Here is an 18,815-nt window from a genome sequence, read left to right as displayed (position 1 = left end):
GCCCCCCCCCCCCCCCCCGACCCAGGAGCCACCAGTTGCCAAACAGGGCACCAGTCCACGTTTGGCAGTCCTGTTGCCAAACAGCCACCAGTTGCCAAACAGTCCCCTGCACACTCCACAGCGGACCCAGAAGTGGACCAGAAGTTTCTGGTCCACTTCTGGGTCCGCCCCCGAGCACGCTGGGGACCCCATCGTGCTCCCATGGGACACTCCATCTGCCCCAGCATCTCAACATTCAGGAGCTGTTTGGTACCTTGAGGTATGTAGAAAAAACATTTAAAGAAGTGTCTATGTCCGAATCATTGAATATCTCAGAATCGATTCGGAGGGTTCCGATACGATTCGAAGAGATTAAAGGATCTCCTGATTCAATTCAAATTTGAAGATTTGGCTGCTGAATCAGGCCAAATCTCCGCCAAATCGAATCGGCAACTGAAGCTTCGCACAGCCCTAACGTACATATACACTAGCAAATTGCCCATCAAGGATGACAGGAGGAGGCTGGAGGGGATGGAGTCCCATGTGCAGCCCCATGCTTCCTTCCCCCCTCCCCCCCCTTCGGTCTGACCCTGCGCTCCCCACCCCCTGCCACTTTGGTCTGACTCTGCTCCCCCCACCCCACACCCTCCCACTGCTCCTGTCTGCCTCCACTCCCCCGTCCCCCTGCCACTTCAGGCCCATCTGGTCCATGTCCGCCTGCCTCCCTGCTTCCCTCCCTCTGTCGTTGCCCACCGTCTTCCCCTCCCTGCCAGTTGTTCTGGGGAGGTGTCTGAACCAAGTGGCAGGGGGATACCGCCACTGTGATGCCCCCCTTCACCCTCAGGCAGGGAGGCTGTGGGGAAGCCCTTCTCCCTGCTCAGATGGCCGGGGTGTGTTCCCCACCACCAAACTTCCTCAGCAGAAGTGCAGACTTGAGCCCAGACCACCCAGCCAATCGCTGCCTGCCTTCTCGGCAGTGTGTGCACAGATGGCCAGAAGCTTTATGGACAGGGAGACGCACAGACAGACAAACTAAACCTTTTATTATATTAGAATATATATATTATACACACATGAATCTATAGAAATGGAATCTTGAGTAGGCAGTCATAGTTAATGAACTTCTCATAGTAATGAGCCTCTGAAGAAATAGCCTTCTAGTAACCCATTATGTTTGCTTCCATATAAAAAGGTTTTTGAAGATGAAAAATGTAAAATGCAGAAGCTTAATGCTAAATATAAATGTTAAAAAAAAAAAAAAAAAAATCCCCAAGAAAAGTTACTGCAGAGCAAAATGGTATTTTGGTTTTACAGATGATGAAGGAGCTACTCCTGTAAAAAGAAGACGGGTCAGCAGCGATGAGGAACACACTGTAGACAGCTGCATCAGTGATATGAAAACTGAACCACGGGAGGCATTGACCCCAACAAGCACTTCAGATAATGAGACAAGAGACTCTTCAATCATTGATCCCGGCACTGAACAAGATCTTCCTTCCCCGGAAAACAGTTCTGTTAAGGAGTTCAGAATAGAAGTTCCATCTTCATTTTCAGAAGACATAATGTTAACCACCAGGTCGCAACACACAGAAGAGCAGTCAGGCAATGGTAAATTTGAAGAATGCAAAGAGTTTAAAGACTTGCAGAGTTCCAAGGATTCCAGTGCAGCTGAGGATGACTCTGAATTTCCTTCTACATCAATTTCAGCAGTTTTATCTGACCTAGCAGATTTGAGAAGCTGTGATGGTCAAGCCTTACCATCCCAGGACCCTGAAACTAGTTTATCAATTGGTTGTGGCCATTCCAGAGGACTTTTTAGTCACATGCAGCAGCATGACATTTTAGACATCCTGTGTAGGACCATTGAGTCTACGATTCATGTGGTCACAAGGATATCTGGAAAAGGAAACCAAGCTGCTTCTTGACATTAGATGGAGCATGTCTGCTTTTAAGTCTTTTTTTTCAAAAAATGCTGTTTGTATAAGTTTTGCTTATTTCTGTTTTGTGCTTCAGTTTGTCCAGTGCTCTCTGCTTGAATGGCAAGATAGATTTATATGCTTAATTCTTGGTCAGGCAGAACTCCAGATTAAAAAACTTTTTGCATCTACCATACACTTTCTTAAAGGGCAATCAAATAATGGATATGTTTTATGTAATTAAGAGTTCACTGTAGTGGCTTTCATTTAATATGGCTGTCTGGGAGAACAGGGCTTCCTTGCCCTGTATGATGTAATTTAAACTTATGGCATTTTTACTGTGTATAATATGGTGTCCTCTGTGCCAGTTTTGTACCTTATAATAGAGGCAGATTGCCTCAGATCGCTGTGGTTCTTATTATCAAAATTAAGTTTACTTGTATACTAAACAACCACAAGAAATTTGATTCTGTAAAGAATCCTCTTTAGCTGTGGCCTGGCAGTATATATATGGTGCTTTATTTAACAGAATACCTGTGGAGGAAATAAAGCACACTTGATGTAAAATTAATTGTTTTATTTTTATTGACATGACCGATTGCTATTCTGTGCACTTCATTAAACTGATTGTGATGACTTTTAATTTGTTCATATATATTGCTTCAGTCTTTAGATTTCTCACCAAAGACAACTTGAAAACTGAAAACAGATGCTGACTAAGAAATGCTTCTCAGATGCATTCCAGGATGTGTAAACCTCTCTGTCCTGTCCTATTTTTGTCTTACTTGCATGAACTTTACACTTTTACAATTAAGTAAAGCTTATTATCACATTTCAACAATTTAAAAGCATAAAATGTGGCAAGAATCCAACCAAACCTTTTATTTTTTTCCTTAATAATACACTGTCAGTTTGTGCCTGTACTCCATTGTAGCTCCCTCTTTTTCTCCCTGATATTTCCTGTCCCCTGCTATTTCCTTTGGCTCCTTCCATCTCATTTTGTTCCCTCGCTTTCCCTGGCAACTCATCTCTCTTCCTCCTCCCTCCCCTCCATCTCCTTGTTGCATTCCACTATTTTCATCCGTTTTCATTTCCGCTTTGAGCCTTATTCTCTTCCTTTTCCAGTCTCCATTTTTCAATGGACTCCCCAGCACATTCCCTCATTCCTACTGTAACATCCCCACCTTCCCCAAAAATGTCTGTCTTTTTTTACAGTAGCGTAACTGGAGAGGGAGGCCAGGGGAGCCCAACTGAGGCAGCAGTCCCTGGGTGTTGCCTTTTGGGAAGGAGGGGTGGGCACACAAAAATAGTCACTGCAAAAGCAGTTGGCCTTACTATCGCCATCAGCACTACAGCAACCAGCACAACCCCGTGCATTGTAGTGACCCTGGGCATAGGGCTGCCCTTCTGCACCTCTGCTTATTCACACTTGTCTGAATTTTGGTTTTGCTCATCAGCATTTGCCATGTTTTCAGTATCATGCTGTCTCTTCTTGTGCCCGATTTCTTTCACAGAGTGATTGTGTGATCTGAAATCTCTTCTCATCTGCTCTCAATAAGTTTTTTCTTTCATTCCGTTCCATGAACACTGTGTGATTTCTGCCTTTAACTGTAAACTGTAACTTCTTTTTCCTCTCACCTCTTACACCATTTCTAATCCTCAGTCTTGATCCTTCTCCTGGCATTTGCTACCTGTATACTGCTTGTGTGGTGCTCAGTCTTTCTTGAAAACATCTTGTCATTATTCTAAGCGTATTCACAGATAGATTCATAGACATTAGGGCTGGAAGGGACCTCGGAATCATTTAACATAATCTTCATTGTTGCCCTCTTAAAAATAACTTTACTTATCCTCCCTAATCAACTTCTTCCATAGATTTTAGTGCTAGGGAAACCATAATGATCATCTAGTTTGAACTCCTACATAACATGTCAGGATTTTACTGAGAAATTTTTCCATTCAGCCTGTTAATTTTTGGTTGAGATAAAACATGTTTAGAAAGACATCCCATCCTGATTTTAAAATGTTGAATGATGGAGAGGTGAGTTCCCAGGTGAGTTGTTCCGGTGGTTAATTATATATTTTTTTTAATTGCGTCTTATTTAAATTTGTTATTTTAACTATCTCTTTTCTTACTTCCAGCCATTGTGTCTTATTATGCCTTTACTGAAGTGAAGTTTCCTTTGCTATCAGAGAAGGCCTTCCCACAGATTTCCTGATCAAGTAACCTGTAATCTTTTAACTTTGTCTTTAATAAATAGGTGGAGTTCTTTCAAGCTCACTGCACAACAGATTTTCCCATTTTCCTTGTTCTTTCTCTGCACTGTTTTTCAATATCTTTCTTGAAGTGTTGGGAGTGAAAATAGACACAGTATTCCAGTAATAAATCTCATCGATGAGTTATACAGAATCAACAGCCTCTCCTCTTAACTTTTCCAAGGTTCACAGAAGTCATTTTGTCTATGTCATCACACTGTAAGCTCATGTTCAGTTAATCCCTAATCAGGACATTTAAATATTTTTCAAAATAACTTTTCCCGAATACATTTCCCTCTCCTGTTTATCTTCTGATCAGTCCTTACATTATCTGTAAACTTTAACAGGTCTGCTTTTAGATTTTATTTCAGATTATTGATAAGACCATAAAACAGGTTTATTTTGGGGTTTCTTTTTTGCGGGGTGGGGGGTTAAGTCAAACATCCTAAAGTGCTAAGTCAGATGTGTTACATAAGTTCAGGTATGTGAGTCGTCAGCAGTTACCTTTGTAAAATAAAATTTCAATTTCTAAAAAAATTAAAATTCTTTGGATTTATAAGACCAGTTTTCTGTAAATCCATGTTGACTGGTATTATTCCTATCCTTTATCTCTTTCTGTCTGAGTGTTGTATCAGCTGTTCCATCATTTTGTCCATGAATCATTTCAGGCTGGACATAAGGAAGAACTTCTTTACTGTCTGAACCCCCAAGGTTTGGAATAGACTGCCACCGGAAGTGGTTCAAGCACGCACTTTGAATGCCTTCAAGGGACATTTGGATGTTTATCTTGCTGGGATCCTATGATCCCTGCTGACTTCCTGCCCCTGGGGATCTTCCGGGGTCCCTTCCAGCCCTAATGTCTATGAATCATGTCAGACTAATGATTTTGTCTCTCTTAACTCGTGCCATCAGTGGCCCGCTCAACCAAAATTATCTTTAATTATCCCCCTTAGACCAGGGGTGGGCAGAGTCCAGCCCATGGGCCAGATCCGGCCAGCAGCAGACTCCATTTCCCAGCAAACCCCTGCCTGCGTGGCAGGGGCCAGTTTCCATGGGGACCCCAGGAGTAGCTGCACTGTGATAGTGTGGGGCCGGGGTTTCCGTGGAGAACACTGGCCCCAGCAGCGCTGCCAGGCAGCAGTGGTGTCAGCCTCTTCCTAGTCGGGGGAGCAATGAGGGGAGTGTGCTGTGGGTGGAGCAGGGCAGGCTCAGCTGCTGCTGCCTGTGCAAGATGGGCAGTAGTGGCAGTGCTACTGGGAGGGGGGCTATGGGAAATTTTGGGGTGGCTATAGCCCCCCAACAAGCACCTTAGAGCCACTTCTGCTGGCAGGGGTACGTATCAGGGCGCAGAGCTGCTTCAGAGCCTGGCTGGGATCTTGCAGTGGTGAAAGCACAATCCAGAGCCAGGGCAGAGCCGCAATTTGTACCCTGCATGCCCTGGGCAGGGGCGTGCAGGCTGCAGATTGTAGCTCTGCCCTGGCTGCAGACCACACTGTCATGGTTGCAAGATCCCAGCCAGGCTGTGCGCCCTGCCAGCACTGCTGGGGCTGGCTTCCATGGAAACCCTGGTCTCGTGCTATTACAGCGTGGCTGCTGTTGGAGTCTCCATGGAAACTGGCCCCAGCCACGGAGTCTGGCCATCGGCCAGGTCTGCCATTTTGCCCACCCCTGCCTTAGGCCCTTGGCAGACACTGCATTTATTGCCTGATTGACACACTGTGTGTATGTTTGTGTGTGTAGTATGTTGAACATTTCTTGGGGTAGTTTGTATCATACTTTAATTTGAATATGTGGCATAAAGGTGCCCAGGAGTGTGAGACTGGGCATCTGCTCAACGTGTGTAGGTATGTTGTCCAAGGCAAAGATGGCTGTGTCCTAGACCCTAGGAGCTGCCTCTGGGTCCAGTTTCCCAATGCTAGGCCACCCTGCATGCCTTTAAAAGTCAATTCACACAAGGATCCCATCATTGGGAAACAGTTCCCTGATATTGAGCTGTCTGTACTCCAAGTTGAAAGGGTGCCTCAGGAAGAATGGCATCATGGGCTGGTCCCTGGAGCTGTATTTCTCGCAGAGCCCTTTGGAGGTCTGGACACGTGAGGAGCCCAGTCCCAGGCTACTCGCATGATGGCAGTCGTGCAATTTGGATCTGATGAGTTTTATCCTGGATCCCAAAAATTGCACGTACATCTGGCATGGCAGGATGTGCAAGTTTTTGGTGATCTGGAATAAAATTGATCAGATTTTAGTCATCTGATTAAACCAGCATCTGCCAGGGCTCTTAAACTGCCTTCCTTTCTTCCTTGCCCACCTGCTCATGCTTGTTTGTACAAGAGTTTTCTAATTCTTTCAAACCAAAATTAATATCTGCAAGAAATTCTCTCTCCTGCTCCTTACTCTTCCTCCGTGATCCATAGCTGTTTACTTTACTCTTTTTCCGTCCTGCCTCACATCTCCCATAAACCCAGATTTCTTTCATATTCCTTCTTCCCCCACCTCACCCCAAACTGTGAGTACTTTTGTATAGCTTGTTTCTCTTCAGCTTCAGGTGACCTATATCATCCCCCCTCTACCTTAAAAAATTTACCTTTGACTCAACTAGCTTCCCCTATATCCTCCCTCTCATCTCCAAAGGCATGTGTTGATGCTTCTTGGCATGTTGTCTGCAGTCCCCTTGATTCTGGCTCTTGCCCTCAAGTGCACCCACCAAGTTCACTAGGAGTCTTTTCTAGTGAAAGGAACATTTCCTTAAGTGAAAAGAGACTTTCTCCTATCCTAGCCCTTCATCTGTACCGATCACTGTCCTCCATGGGTCTTCATCCTCTTGTCTCCCTGTAAAACTTAAAGCTAGAAGTTTGCTTAAAATGAAAGAAAATGAGATTCTGAAATAACAGTGACCTGAAGGCTAGCAGAGTGACACTAGTGACTGCCCAGTTCTTGGCTTCTAAGGTAAAAAGCAAGCAAGGGGGGAGGTGAAGGGGGAAGACTAGCCACCTCCTTTCTTGGTTCTTGACAGACAAAGTCTAGTCAGGGGATTCCTTCTGTGTTTGAAGGCAGCCCAAAAGCGTATCTTTTTCCAGAGGAATTCAGTAGGTTTCCCTTGTAAATCAGGAAGAGCAGATGGATGTTTTGTGCACACTCTAGCAGCCTTTGCCTCTGAAATGGCCCATGGTGATTGTGTGCTAGCTGCACAGTTTCAGTGGTTTTAAACAAGGTGGGTCATACAAAACGTCAGATTCTTGCAGTAGCATTAGCTCTTACAGGTTTCACAGCCTGAATATTTAGAGGCATACACTTTGAAATTTCAATCACAAGCCTGCACATCTTTTTCCAAGAGAGGTTCCAGAGAAAGAAGTGCAGCATTGGACACTTGAGCAAAAATGTATTGAGTACTAAATCTTACATCAAAAAGCAAAATGGGAATAAAAAAACGCTTGGTGTAAAGTTGCTGAATTAATGTTGTTTCAGGTATACAAAGGTTTGCATTTCTGACTTTTGATTTTAACCATCTGACACACATTTTTTTCATCTAATTTCCTTGTTTGTTTAAAGTGAAAAAACTCAAAAAACTAGTTGGGTATTTAGGCAGTTCAATTAGCGCAAGTATAGATTGGTATTGGTATATAGATTGGTATTGGTATTTGGTTGACAGTTGCATCGGTGCAAGTATAGATTTAAGTCCACTGATTTCAGTGGTCTAATTGAGAACAGAAATGGTTTGTCTGCCTTTAGATAAATCTTTATACTCATATGTTTGCATCTTTTGAACTGCTGTTATGCATTGTGCCATATACCCTTGTTTCTGCCTACTAGCCCTGTACAGCAACCAGAGATAATTTCCCTGGAGATGTTGTACCATGCTACCTGCTGTTTCTTCTTATTGCCAGATGTGGTTTGAGAAAATCATTAGTGGGTGCTCTACTTGGTTTTTGATTTCTTACTCATTTTTTAGTTTCTTATTTTTTTGCATCGTGTTGGCAGACAAGTTCATTCTCTGTCTGCAATATTTGCTTATAACAAAGCAACATCAAATTTGCTTTGCATCAAATTTACAAGATAAAATGAAAATAGCATTTTAAATAGCATTGTGCACTCTAGGGAAATAAAGTAAAATACTTTGATCAGTGAACTCATGATGATATATCACAACTGTCTTAACCAGATGCATTGCAAAAACAATTCCCTTGGGCCTAATTCTGATAACCTTTTGTCCATGGGCTGATATAGTGGAGTTTGAAGTGTGCCAGGATCCTAGTGCCCATAGTTAGGTTGATCCAGAGAGATCCAGGGACATTGGATCCATGTTCACAGTGCTGGTGTGTTGGCATTGGGCTCAATCACCTGATTCAGACTAGGAATCTGACTATTTCTTCAGCTGACTATGGAGCCATTTGGACTAATGGATGTCCACAGCCAAGGCAGGCCTTACATGTTTCCAAACATAACCAACCAGGCTTCTGTCGGTAGATAAGTGAGGTGTCCCCGCTGATGCTGGAACTGCGTAGTACTAAACTTACCTGAGTTTCCCTATCAGCCAGGTGAGGCACTCTGCCCTTGATCTGTGTGGGTCCAGACCGTGCCTAGGCTGGGTGTTTTTTCTCTCTTTTCCTAAATAAAGAGATTTGCATGAAAAAACTTGACAGTCTGACTGGCACAAAAACAGCCTTGGCAGGTCAAAAGAAGCAGGGGAGAGAAGAGCAAGAGAAGCAATTGAGGCTGCGTGTGACCCAAGTTTGCTGCACCTTCAGTGATTTGAGGAGGACGTAAGGTTGGGTTTAGGCCCCTCCATCGTGTGAGGGCCAAATGGCTCCCACAAACAACGCTCTCCAAAGGTTCTGGAGCTTGGAAAGCACAGCGCTAATGTTTGAAGAGCAGCAAGGATCAGTGAGTAACCTCTTGTTCATGTTGCAAGTAAACGTTATGCTGCACACCCTAAACCGCTCACATAGGTTCCTAGCCAAGTTACAGGACCTCCACCTAACCCAGGGGAAATGCCTTGTTGGACCTGGTCCTGGCCACAGGCGACGACCTGGTGAGGGGACTGCAGATGCTCGACCACTTGGGCGATAGCGACCATTGCCTACTGAAATTCACCATCCAGCACAGGGTGACAAAGGCCTGCAGCGATGCAGCAGCCCTGGACTTCAGGAGGGCAGATGAGGTAAGGAGACTAGTCGGGGAGGCACTGAGGTCCGGGAGGGGAGTTGGGAGTCCAAGAAGAGTGGTTGTTCCTTCAGGAGACGATCCTCCAAGCCCAAAGCGTGACAATCCCCACGCGGATCAAAGTGGGCAAGAGCACTCAGAAGCCCCCATGGCTCACCAAAGGTATCCAGGAACGTCTCAAAGCCAAAAAGGAGGTATACACCCAATGGAAGGGAGGGGCCATCACCAAGGAGGTTTATACCTTCTTGGCTCAAGATTGTAGGGGGGCTGTTAGGAAGGCTAAGGCGGAGATGGAAACGGGACTAGCGACCTGAATCGAAGATAACAAAAAGTCCTTTTTTAAATATATAGGGGGTAAAAAGAAGGTGCCAAATAATGTGGGGCCTCTGCAGGACATAGTTGGTAATCTGGTGGTAGCACTGGACGACAAAGCTAATCTCTTTAACAGATTCTTTGCTTCCATGTTTCTGAGCAGGGACAGGGACGTCCCCCCCACTGGGATACCGGATAGACCCAGGGGAGGCGCAGTTGGGCCCAGGGTCAGTGAGGACCTAGTCAGGGAACTTCTGGAGGGACTACATGTTCAAATCAGCAGGTCCTGATGATTTCCACCCGAGTGCTTAGGGAACTGGCAGAGGTCATTGCAGGACCCCTGGCACAGCTTTACGAGCACTCGTGGTGCTCTGGCGAGGTGCTAGAGGACTGGAAAAGGGCCAATGTGGTCCCCATTTTCAAAAAAGGGAGGAAAGAGGACCCAGAAAACTATAGGCCCATTAGTCTTACCTCGGTCCTGGGGAAGCTCCTTGAGAGAATTTATCCAGGAGCACATCTGCAAGGGACCAGCGGGGGAGATTATGCTTAGGGGCAATCAACACAGGTTCATTAGAGGCAGGTCCTGTCAGACCAACCTGGTGGCCTTCCATGACCAGGTCACAAAATCCTTGGACGCAGGTGTCATGGTGGACGTAGTCTTTCTGGACTTTAGGAAGGCCTTCGACACTGTCTTTCACCCCATCCTCATTAAAAAATTAGGCAACTGTGGTGTCGACGCCTACACAGTCAGATGGGTCGCCAATTGGCTGGAGGGCTGCACCCAGAGAGTGGTGGTGGATGGGTCATTTTCGACCTGGAGATATGTGGGCAGTGGGGTTCCCCAGGGCTCGGTCCTTGGACCTGCACTGTTCAATATCTTCATCAGCGATTTGGATGAGGGGGTGAAAAGCACCTTGTTCAAGTTCGCAGATGACACTAAGATGTGGGGAGAAGTGGGCACATCAGAAGAGAGGGACAGGCTGCAGTTGGATCTAGACAGGTTACAGAGGTGGGCAGATGAGAATAGGATGGGATTCAATACCGACAAGTGGAAGGAGGATTCAATACTGACAAGTGCAAGGTGCTGCACCTAGGGAGAAAGAACCAGCGGCATACCTACAGGCTGGGGAACTCCATTCTCGTCAGCACAGAGACAGAAAAGGAGCTTGGAGTCATTATAGACTCCAAAATGAACATGAGCCGCCAATGTGGGGACGTGGTCAGGAAGGCTAACTGCACCTTGTCATGCATCCATAGATGCATCACAAGCAGATCCAAGTAGGTGATCCTCCCCCTCTATGCGACACTGGTCAGGCCGCAGTTGGAGTACTGTGTCCAGTTCTGGGCACTGCACTTCAGGAGGGATGTGGACAGCATTGAGAGGGTCCAGAGGAGGGCCACTCACATGATCGGGGGCAGCAAGGCAGGCCCTATGAGCGGAGGCTACAGGACCTGAACCTGGTCAGCCTCCACAAGAGAAGGCTGAGAGGGGATCTGGTGGCCATCTACAAACTGGCCAAAGGGGGACCAGCAGGCAATGGGAGAGTCCCTGCTCCCCCGAGCACTACCAGGGGTAACAAGAAACAATGGCCATACGTTGACTGAGAGTAGATTCAGGCTAGATCTCAGGAGGCGCTACTTTACAGTCAGGGTGGCTAGGATCTGGAACCAACTTCCAAGGGAGGTGGTGCTTGCCCCTACCCTGGGGGTCTTCAAAAGGAGGCTAGACAGCCACCTAGCTGGGGTCATTTGACCCCAGCCAGCATCCTTTCCTGGCCATGGCAGGGGGTCGGACTAGATGATCTGCTCAGGTCCCTTCCAACCCTACCAACCATGAAACTAGGAGGTGCTCCATCCAAAAGAATGGATGTCCTGACACCTGACATTTCTCCCTTCTCCCTCTCTGTAAAGCAGGCTCCTGACTTACATATTTACTGGTAGCACTGAGGTTTGGGAGGAAAGAAGGCAAGAACTTCTCTTGCATGGTGGGCTGTAAGATTGAAGCAATGAATGAAGCTTATAAGTACAAGTAATACATGTGCCTTCTTACTGAATAACAGGCGGGTTCACTGTCTGTAAGTGGGTTTCGCTGCTGTTTTGCAGTGTACCAGGACCTGTTCTGGGTCAAGGCTCCAAATTGCAGCCCATAGGCCTGAAAGAGGGGAAAGTGGGAGACTAAATGGCTGAGTAAACAGAACTGGGGCAAGATTTCTGAAGAGAGCAGTGTCAGTATTATTGACTTTTTGACTGGCTTCCTTCTCACTTCCTAACAACTATTATTTGATTAAGCTTTAAGATAAAATTCCAGAGAAAATTTGGGGTTTGTTTTTTTTTATTTGACTGGTAAAAATCAATTTACTGTTATCTTAAGAGCCATGAAATTATGAATAAGAAAAACTGACTGCAGGAATTGGGGAATACACAGGGAGAAAAAGGAGGAAGTTGTAAGTGAATTTTCTTAATCGGCAGTCCACGCACGGCTCACGTGTGGGTGGGCTCAGGCTCGGTCTCTGGAGCCTTTTTCCCCCTCCCTTGGTATCTGTCCTATGTGCTCTAGTCCACTGGGGACCAGCCTGTTTGGCAGGTGTGCTGCAAATTAGCCCTGCACCTTCCCCAAGTGCCGCTCTGCTTCCCTTCCTGTGCCCAATCCGCTGCTCTGCTTCCTGCTCTGTGCTCTGCCTGATCTGTTGCTCTGGTTCCCTCCCCTAGCGCCTGCTGTGCTGTCTGTTGCCTCCCCGGTCTGCTGCATGCCACAGGCTCCCTGTGTCACTTGTGGCATGGGTGCTGCAAATTGGCCATCTCTGTTGTAACTCCTCCTTTTCTAGTCCCCACACGTTTGTTTCCCTCTCAACCACAATTGCATGGTAAAGGAGAGGAAGGTGGGCAAGTCTTGAATGTTTGTGTGGATATTTTGAAAAAGCTCAGTTTTTGGTAATTTCCTTGTCTCCTGCAAAGACTTACCCATGCGCCACATGCTCGCCTGTGGTGGATTCCAAATAGTGCCTGTAAATATCTAGAGATCTAGCTCTGAATCCTGCAGGCAAAAGTTGCCTGCAGATCTGCTCCGCTGAAGCCAACGTCAGTCCTGGAAACTACCACAATCACAAAGAGTTGTAGCAAAGGTGTGGGCCAAAACCTCTGTTGCTGTGCTGCATGTGTCCATTAGGAGGATGTATCAGCTCAGGGGCCAGGTGCATCCACATGTGAGAACATGTGTGGGGGCAGCTACTTAAAGGAGAGCTGACCACCATCCTTTGAAGCCTCCATTGATATTAATGACAAAACTCCTGTTGAGCAGTTTGGGTCAGGTTTTCCTGTCAAGTTCTCATTCTCTCTGCCTCCCTCTCTAAAGAAATTAAAATGTAAGGAATATTTTTTGCTCCAGTCTTTTTCAGGTATGACAAGTTTAGGTGCTGTTTAGAGCCTGTAGTAAGAAAGATAATTAAGATTTGTGATTTAAGTCAAGTCCCTTTCCATCATCTTTTCTGTGTATCAGGATTGGGGATGGATTTTCTAAGACACTGGGGTTAGTTCCAAGACTGAATGTGCTGTTGAATAATAGCCAAATTCATATTGGCTTTAACAGTTGGGACTTTTTTCCTTTTCCATTCACTCACTCGTTCCTACGGGAGCTACACCTGCCAAGTCCCATTGTGCTTTAGGGAAGAAAACAGTGATCACTGAAAGTGGATAGATAACTGGCTTAATAGCTACAAGCAAAAGGTAAATTAACAGATACATACCAGAAGAGAAAGAGGTTTTGAGTGGAGTCCTGCAGAGGTCTGTCCTCAGGTGCTGTTCAGCATGTTCATTTAACAATTTGGATGCTGGCATAGAAAGCTTCTTCAGCAAGTTTTTGGGCAACATGAAACTGGGAAGGATTGTGAACATACTGGAGGGTGTAAGTGCAATTCAGAAGGATCTTGACAGATTGGAAAGTTGGGCAAGAGCTAACAGTGCTGACAAATACAAGGTATTTCACCTCGGGCGGAATAATCAAAAACACAAATATAAAATGGGTGACATCTGGCTGTGTGGCAGCACTATGGAAAAGGACTCGGGAGCCTTGATAGACCACGGACTCAATATGAGTCTGCAGTGTGATGCAGCCACACAAAAGGTGAATGCAGTTTTGGGATGCATCAATAGAAGCATTAGGTACAAGACATGGGATATAATAGCGCCTTTCTACTTGACACTGGTTAGGCCTCGTCTGGAGAACCATGTGCAGTTCTGGGCTCCACATTTTAAAAAGGACGTGGAGAAGTTAGAGAGGGTCCAGAGGTGGAGAACGAAGATGACCAAGGGCTTGGAAACAAGTCATACAAGGAGAAGTTGAAGGAGCTAGGCATGTTCAGCTTGCAGAAAAGGCACTTAAGAGGGGTTGTGATAGCAGTCTTCAAATACTTGAATGACTGCCATAAAGAAGACAGAAAGCACCTTTTCTCTAGCCTAGAAAGGAGGAGGTGGACCAATGGCTTGAAGTTGAAGCAAAGTAAATTTAGAGTGGATACCCAGAAAGACTTATTCACTGTTAGAACCGCGAGGCAATGGAACAGACGGCCTAGGGAAGTTGTGGATTCTCCATCACTGGAGGTGTTCAAGACGAGGTTGAACAGCTACTGGTGGTGATAATCTAGGCCTAGCTATGCCTATTTTCTACCATGGTTATTTCCCGTACTTCTGGGCTTTGCTTGTTGCTTTTGCACCTTCTTCCCCCCTCCTCCCCCCTTTTTCTGATATATATATCAGGGTGTTTTTAAGCCTCCCCAGAGGCATTGGAGGTTGGCTATAGCTAAGGCTGGGGACTTCAACTGGGGTGTGCCCATTCTCCTGTTAGGACTAGCAATGCCAAAGGTGTCTGGCTAGAGGACCTAACCCCTCCATTCAAAGCCAGAAGAAATGCCATAGTTGGGTTCAGGAAGGAATTTTACTCCATAGTCAGATTGGTACAAACTTTGAGGTTTTTGCCTGTTACTGTAGTGGAAGATGTGGCCCTCTGCCCAGGACCTCTTGAGCATAGATTGACAGTATTTCATAGAAGCAGGACATTGGCTGATCTGGTTCCCCTGCTTGACCTGGACCAGGTTAGGGTGTTAGATCTGTGTTGTATCAGGGTTGAGGGCAGTCTTATGTAGAGTTTAGTTTATGGTTATATGGGTTGGTTTGGATAGATGATTCTGCCTCGGGCAGGGGGTTGGACTAGATGACTTCTGGAGGTCTCTGCCAGCCTACTTCTCTATGCCTCTATGAAGCATTCTCTCTCCTATAATCTCCTCTCTGTGTTACTGCCAATAGAGAGGAATGCCAAGAGTCTGGCTTGGAGGAGATGGCAGCATGTCTACAAATAGTGGGAGAAGTGTCCAAGCTACGTCTCAGCTAGACTCTGAGCAGATAGAGGGGCAGGGTTGTGGAAGAAACGGGAGTTGTTTCGAGGCAGATGGGATTGGTAGTGCTCCTGCCAGTCTGGACTAGGGGACAGGTTTCCATCAAACCTGCCCACACCGGCACCTCCCTCTAACCAGCCTGATGGAGGAGGGTTCTTTTTCAGGTTGTTTTAATCTGCCATGGGGGTAAGTATCTCAGCAGCACCGTAATTATTTCTATTTTTTTTTCTAACTGACAGCAGAAAAGGGATGGGTGCTTCTTTCTTCAGATATTGAAGAGCTCCCCTGAAACTATCCAGTAAGTACAGTGTGCTCAAGGATAAACAGCTGAAAGGCTTTCTCTTCCAGCAGCACAGAAAAGGCTTAAAATCTGCTGGGAACAGAAGCGGTTAGAAATTGGGCTCTTAAGGCTAGATCTGCAAAAGGAGATAGGTGCATCTTAGGTGACAAAATGCCAGTGTGGGTACCTATATCCAAAATTCATGTCACAACTGTGTTCCACTGCTGCTTAATCCTGAAGTGCCCAAAGCTCCTCGGTGTCTTAGCTTGTGACTAGGAAGTTCCCTTTAGGTTGAATCCAACAAGGGGCTTAGGCATGTCAGGGCTGAGTTCCTGCTCCTGGTTCTGGGAATGGAGTTCACACGTGGAGGTTAGGCACAAAGGTTGTATGGGGAGAGTTGGCTACCCAAGTCTCTCTGAGGCACAGAGATGATTCACCCAGTTTCATGCAGGGGGTCTATGGCAGAGCCAAGTTTGGGAACCTCACCCAGTGCTAACCATTGGAACATGCTGCCTCTCTGATGTTTTTTTTTTTCCAAGTCAGTTGTGGGGCATCTGATATCTTGAAATTCTCCTCTAGAGCCTCCTTTCAAATACATATAAAGAACACTGGGATATAGTGAACAGAGACTAAGGAAGCAAAGTTCAGAAAATAAGTGCCTTCATTTAAGTAGGCTGTGATCCAGCTGATTTTTGGCTGGTTGTTTTAGAAAGAGGCAGGGGAGCTCTGGGGCTTAGCCTTTAGCAAGGTGTGCTGAGAGTGAGGGGAGTCTGAGGACCTAGAACATAATGGCTGTTCTTAAGTCCACAGAAAGGTGGTATTGTGGTGTCTAGCCAATGGCAGGCTTACAAGACCAGCACTAGAGTAGGAATGCTGCTTGAACGATACTGGAAAATTGGACTGGCAGGGGCACAGAGGTCAACCAATGAAGTTCTCCTGATTTAAAATGCCTGCTGACAGTCAACAGAGGACTGAGATCACCAAGTACTTCCTCCCCTTCCACCATGGAGCCAAAGCTAGGAATTTTGAGTATTGTACAAAATGAAGATAGCAGAAATTTCTGTATAGCTCTGAGCCAAGCCTTGTTTTTGGTAAAAACAAGGGGGGCAATGATATATGGCCTCGTACTTCTCTGTGTTTATATTTATTTTTTTTATAGAGCGCGCACACATGCCAAGGGGCATAGTCAGGAGATGGTCTGTGGAATGGATTGAGAAATCCTTTTCACTGGAAAACATTGGCTAATGACAGCTGAAATATTTTGTAGATGTCTGTTCTGACAAATTTTGGAGTATTTGGCTTCTTAGGTGAGTTCCTAGTGATCCACTGGCCATTGTACAGTCTCTTTCACATGTTTTTAGGCAAAAAAAAAAAAAAGTGAAAGATGTCATCCCAAAACAGAAGGAAAAATCTTCAATATTTTTACAAAATGAAATGTTTTTCCATTCAGACTTAATTGCAGCTGATATCTGGTGAATTCTAGGCAAAAGCACACCATGCCAACAGGCCCTACCAGTGCCTAGTTTTTAAATGGATTTCACTCCTAATCGATTCTGTGTTCTTTGGCCAATAATTAAACTTATTACATTACTTATCACATACCACACTCGCCTTTTCCCCAAAAAATTATACTTCCAAATTAGGGTGCATGTCTTAGGCAAATTTTCTTTTATTAGACCAACCAAATAGTTGGAAAAATTGTGCTTTGCAAACTTTTGGGCACAAGCACCCTTCTTCAGGCATACAGAGAGTCTGCTAGTGAATTGTGTGCTCTCCTGCATAAAATAGAAGCCAAAACAACAACACTAAAGCATGTCTTAAACAAAGAAGCTTATTTTTCTGCCCAGAATAGAAGCATGGAGACACTAAGCTGACTGCTGCTGCTTTTCCTTCTCTTCTCCCCAGCAACTGCATTGAGGAAGGGGTGGAGTCCAGTGGGGGCTGACTGGTGCAGAAGTGGGGTTGTCTGTGATGCAGTTGCACCCTGCTTTGACTCCTGCTCCACCCAGAGTTTAAAACCAACTTCCCAGCAGCAGCAGCGACATTTTTATTCAGTCAATTGACTTCATGGCTTATTATAATCTGTGTGTCATGCTAATTGCTGTTCACTCCACAGGTGTTAATGACCCTCCCTCTGTTTGAATAGTCTTCATGTTCCATTGATCAAGCTAGACTTTCTTTAATAATTTTGCTGTTAGCTACTCTTGGTCATCTCCTCTTCTCCTGTTTCACAGCCCTGCAGACTATGTTAGCTCTTTTCAAAAGCCAGTCTTCAGCAACAGCTAGTTTCAGACTTTAGCTTAGAAAACCAGAGCTACTGACAGTTCAGATGTGAAAAGGTTAATACTGTAGCTTAAGCAGGAAAGAAAGAATGAATGGGCTGAAAATTAAGCTCTAGCCCTGCTTTATGCACCCATACCTCTGCTAAATGTTTTTGTCTCTATTCTGCCTTCCTAAAATCAAGGGCTGTTTTATATTTGGAGGTGTGGTATGAGAGAAACTTCCCCTTTGGTACCTCACCCCCTGCTGCTTTGAGATAGGGGATTTCTCATGCTAACTTCCCTAATACTGACCTTTTCCACTAGGAAATATATGAGGAGCCTCAGGTGTGATCTCTGCTGCAGTCTGGTTTGTGCACGTGTCCTGTTTCCCTAAACACAGTAGGCAATTTGCTGGGTCAGAAATCCTTAAGCCTGGCTTTTCAGTGGATCTCATACCTGCAGCAAGTCTACTAGTAATTTTACAAGAAAGAAGCAAAATTCAACATGCTGAGACCTAGAAGCAAACACCCCTACTCCAGGCCTTTGTTTAAGCCAAATGTGCATACTGGAGAGCGGCTTGACCACTGCAGAACTTCCTTACCCAGGAGAAACATCCCATCACCAGTCCTCCCGTGCAATATAAAACAACTTAACAAGTAAGAGGCAAAATTCAATTGCCATCAGACCCCTCTGAGGTAAACAGACTGCTCCAACTTTTATCTGAGCCTAACTTGCATAAAATTAACTTTTACACCCAGGAGAACTTATACCTTCCTCCAGTTCTCCTGTGCAATATGAAGTTTAATTTCCAGCTAGGGAAAATGTTACAATCTTTGCATTCTCCTTTGCCTGAGGAATGGCACATGAGCCCAAAAGCTTGCAAATAAAGAATTTTTTTTGCATCTATCTAGTTGGTCAAATAAAAGACATTGCCCGTTTCACAAGAGTTCTGACTATTTAGACTAGAGGCAGCCAGGGTGCTGACAGGTAGTGATTAAGGTCTTGCAGTATGATTTGAAAAAGAACAAGGTGGCATGGCATCCAGGCTCACATCTATAATCAAATGAGACCTGTTTATCTAATGAGAAGCCCACTGTAATGACTTTCATATCCTGTACTAATGTCATTCACACTGAGATGGTAAGACTACCACAGTATGGCATCCCATGGAATTTCATGCTGTACAACAGGAAGCACAGTACTCAAAATATGGCACGGCTGTGTTCGTAGAGAAAAAAAACCCCCACAGTATTAATAAGCTTGT

General features: G+C 45.4%; 1 protein-coding gene across 1 annotated transcript in view; it reads left to right on the top strand.

Annotated features, from left to right (window-relative positions):
- USP34 (ubiquitin specific peptidase 34) overlaps positions 1 to 2,462 on the top strand; it is a 210,217-nt gene extending 207,755 nt beyond the window's left edge. Inside the window, 1 exon segment of the mRNA XM_006016759.2 lies at positions 1,294 to 2,462. Within this exon segment, the coding sequence (XP_006016821.1) occupies positions 1,294 to 1,904 (611 nt within the window). The 3' untranslated portion in view covers positions 1,905 to 2,462.
- The last annotated feature ends 16,353 nt before the right edge of the window (positions 2,463 to 18,815 follow it).

The sequence above is a fragment of the Alligator sinensis genome, unplaced genomic scaffold (assembly GCF_000455745.1).
Source record: "Alligator sinensis unplaced genomic scaffold, ASM45574v1 scaffold219_1, whole genome shotgun sequence".
Classification (NCBI taxonomy): Eukaryota; Metazoa; Chordata; order Crocodylia; family Alligatoridae; genus Alligator; species Alligator sinensis.
Note: the sequence above shows the minus strand (reverse complement) of the source record. Positions and strands in the feature narration are given on the sequence as shown.